This window comes from Triticum dicoccoides, chromosome 1A (genome assembly GCF_002162155.2).
Source record: "Triticum dicoccoides isolate Atlit2015 ecotype Zavitan chromosome 1A, WEW_v2.0, whole genome shotgun sequence".
Lineage (NCBI taxonomy): Eukaryota > Viridiplantae > Streptophyta > Magnoliopsida > Poales > Poaceae > Triticum > Triticum dicoccoides.
In genome coordinates, this window is record NC_041380.1 from 440,302,223 (window position 1) to 440,305,732 (window position 3,510).

The following is a 3,510-nucleotide window of genomic DNA, read 5'->3' on the forward strand; positions in this document are numbered from 1 at the left end:
ACAGGCCATGCGTTGTTGTGTGTCGATTTTCCATTGCCGGGTGGCGAGAAAATAAAATAAGGACGCCGATAACTGCCACACGTGTGGCATATACGACATGCGCCTACACACCGCGTGTGGTGTGAGCAGGAGGCAGCCCACACGGGCTGTGTGTGGGCGGACATTAGAATTGCCCACATGTGTAGGCGCGGCTACTTCGTGCCACACGCCCAACAAGTACTACTCATCTTCACCCCGTGCGTGTGGCACAAAGCAAAAATGCCCACACGTCCTGACGCAGCTACGTTAGGTACCCAGCGGGATGACGATTTAGTTGCCATCCTGGTTGGCAGATGTAGTTATCTGGAATGGCAAGTGTAGTTGTAAAAGCATGGCAACTCTATCTGTTTTGGTTAACTATAGTTGCCATGTCTAATTTATGGTAGTTGCCGCGTGTAATCAAATCGTACTTGTCGTAGTTGCCGTGTGTGATTAACTACTTGCCACTTATGGTCAAAATAGTAGTTGCCATCTGTGTTTACCTAGTTGCCACATGTGCTCGAACCATAGTTGCCATGTATTGTTAATCACAGTGTCCATGTGTGTTTATCTGGTTGCCACGTACGCGCAACTGCAGTTGCCGTGTAGCAAAGAATCACAGTTGCCATGTGTGTGTACCGAGTTGCCACGTTCGCAACTACAGTTGCCGTGTAGCAAAGAATCACAGTTGCCATGTGTGTGTACCGAGTTGCCACGTTCGCGTAACTGCAGTTGCCGTGTAGCAAAGAATCACAGTTGCCATGTGTGTGTACCGAGTTGACACGTTCACGTAACTGCAGTTGCCATCCACAAGATAGGAGTGTCGTGTGAGCGAAAAACAGTTCGCCCACACGCGCATAACCTAGGTGGTTGCTGTGTGGGCGAAAATCAGCTCGCCCACACAACGCAGCTGGCAAATAGCGTGGTGTGGGCGTGTGGGCAAAATCTCTAACGCCCACACACCAGCCCCGTCCTACGTGACACATCAAATTCACCTGTACGTGTCAAAATTCGTGCAAAAGACAGTGAACGACGATTCAGACGTGTGGACGAGTTGGGTAACACCCACACGTGTGGGCTTTAGTGTTTTCGTAAAATAAAACAGTCGCATCATAAATAAATAAATAAAAATAGCGACGGGATGGACTGGACGTTCAACGGTCTTGGCGCGCGTAGCAGCAAAAGTAGCGACCGGATTCCCAAATCGCAAGTTCCAGGAGCAGGGAGCAACCATGGAGATCTCGCACCTCGCGTACGTGCTCCTCTTCCTCTTCGCCGCCGTCGTACTTTATGTCCAGCGCCGCCGAGCTTCTCCGTCGAGAACGGCCAACTGTCCTCACCCGAACCCCGTCCTGGGCAACACCGTGGAGTTCATCCGCAACCGCGGGAGGTTTTTCGACTGGTACGCCGACATGCTGCGCGCGTCGCCGTCCAGCACCATCGAGGCGTGGGGGGCCCTGGGCGCCAGCCACGCCGTGACCACCGCCGACCCGGCCGCCGTCGACCACCTGCTGCGCGCCAGCTTCGCCAACTACAACCGCGGCGCGCAATTCCGCGCCGCGCAGTCCGATCTCATCGGCGATGGCCTCTTCGGCGCCGATGGCCGCCTCTGGAGTCTCCAGCGCAAGCTCGCGTCGTACGCTTTCTCCTCCCGCTCGCTACGGCGTTTCACCGAGGACGTCCTCGCTGTCCACCTCGGCCGCCGATTCCTGCCGTTCCTCGATGCCGCCGCGGGGTCCGGCGAGGCCGTCGACCTGCAGGAGGCTCTGCGTCGGTTCGCGTTCGACAACATCTGCCACGTCGCCTTCGGCGTCGAGAGCTCCACGCTCCTCGAGTGGGGTGACCCCCGGCACCAGGCGCTCTTCGCGGCGTTCGACACGGCCGTCGAGATCTCCTTCATGAGGACGTTGAAGGCGCCCACACCGGTGCGGAAGCTCACGAAGCTTCTCAACATCGGCCAGTCGCGCCGGCTCCGAGAAGCCGTCGGCGTCATAGACGACCACGCCATGTCCGTCATCGAAGCCAAGGGGGTGAGCCAGAGAAACAGCCGCGATGAGGGCGACCCGGACCTGCTCTCCCGGTTCATGGCGGCCATGGACGAGGAGGACGGCGGCGGTGAACTCGCCGCCATGTTCCCTACGCCGGAGGCCAAGCGCCGGTTCCTGCGGGACGTGGTCGTCAGCTTCGTTCTCGCCGGCAAGGACACGACGACCTCGGCCCTGACGTGGTTCTTCTGGCTCCTCGCCGCGAACCCGCGGTGCGAGCAGCGCGTCCACGACGAGGTGTCGCGGTCGCCGGACGGCAACGTGAAAGGCATGCACTACCTGCACGCCGCGATCACCGAGGCGATGCGCCTGTACCCGCCGGTTCCCTTCAACGGGCGGATAGCCGTCGCGGACGACGTCCTCCCGGACGGCACAGTGGTGCGCGCTGGCTGGTTCGCCAACTACTCGGCGTACGCGATGGGGCGGATGGAGAAGCTGTGGGGCGAGAACTTCATGGAGTTCGCGCCGGAGCGCTGGCTCGGTGACAGCGGCGAGTTCGCGCCAGTGGACGCGGCGCGGTATCCGGTGTTCCACGCCGGGCCGCGTGCGTGCCTCGGGAAGGAGATGGCCTACATGCAGATGAAGACGGTGGCGTCAGCCGTCCTTCGGAGGTTCAGGTTGAACGTGGTGGCACCGGCGGCCAGTATGGAGTCACCGCCGGCGTACGAGATGACCGGCACGATGAAGATTAAAGGCGGGCTTCAAGTGCAGCTCAGGATGAGTGATGCTAACAAGTCTTCGTTCGCCACGTCGGCATCTGGACAAGAAGTGGACTAAACGTCATCCCCGCACATCAAATGCGACCAATAATTACAGCTGGCCTTCTGGGTTTGTCCTTAGTCAAACATACTATTTAAGTTTGATCAAATTTATAGAAAAACAAATTCCAACGTTTTATATTTAGGAATGGAGGTAGTAGAAAATTGAAGTAGTCTCATGAGATTCTTTATGAAATGTATTTTTGTATCATATTTATTTGATTATGTAGGTCTTAGCATATAAACTTCAATTACTAGATGAATGCTCCGAATCGTTGCTGTGGGAATTTGTATGAAATAAAATTGTGCTGGTTTAATCAATCTAGCTAGTGTGTTTATGGTTCCTACTATATAGTAAGATAATTCGTTTATCATTATTTTAAATAAATTCATAAATGTATCTTTCATGTATAAGTTGAAAATTGAAGCAAAACGAAAATAATCTGGGTACATGCATCAGACTATTTATATAAGTAGTAACATGCATGTCATGTAAGCAAAAGTAGTGATATAAAATCTCATTTTTTTTGCACGTTTATTTTATTAATCTGACTGTTGATGAAATAACAATAAAAGAGTACAAGTCCACGTCTATGAAATAAAGATGCACACAATCCAAATAGACACAACACCATAACATGTCCAAAATAAGTCCGTCCGTTTCGAAGTATAGGTTCGGCCTGCTGAAT

General features: G+C 53.9%; 1 protein-coding gene across 1 annotated transcript; it reads left to right on the top strand.

The window, feature by feature from the left end:
• Positions 1-1,247: 1,247 nt before the first annotated feature.
• LOC119277611 (cytochrome P450 94A1-like) lies at positions 1,248-3,126 on the top strand. Its single transcript, XM_037558898.1, has one exon. The coding sequence runs from the start codon at positions 1,251-1,253 to the stop codon at positions 2,838-2,840; it is 1,590 nt and encodes a 529-aa protein (XP_037414795.1). The 5' UTR covers positions 1,248-1,250; the 3' UTR covers positions 2,841-3,126.
• The last annotated feature ends 384 nt before the right edge of the window (positions 3,127-3,510 follow it).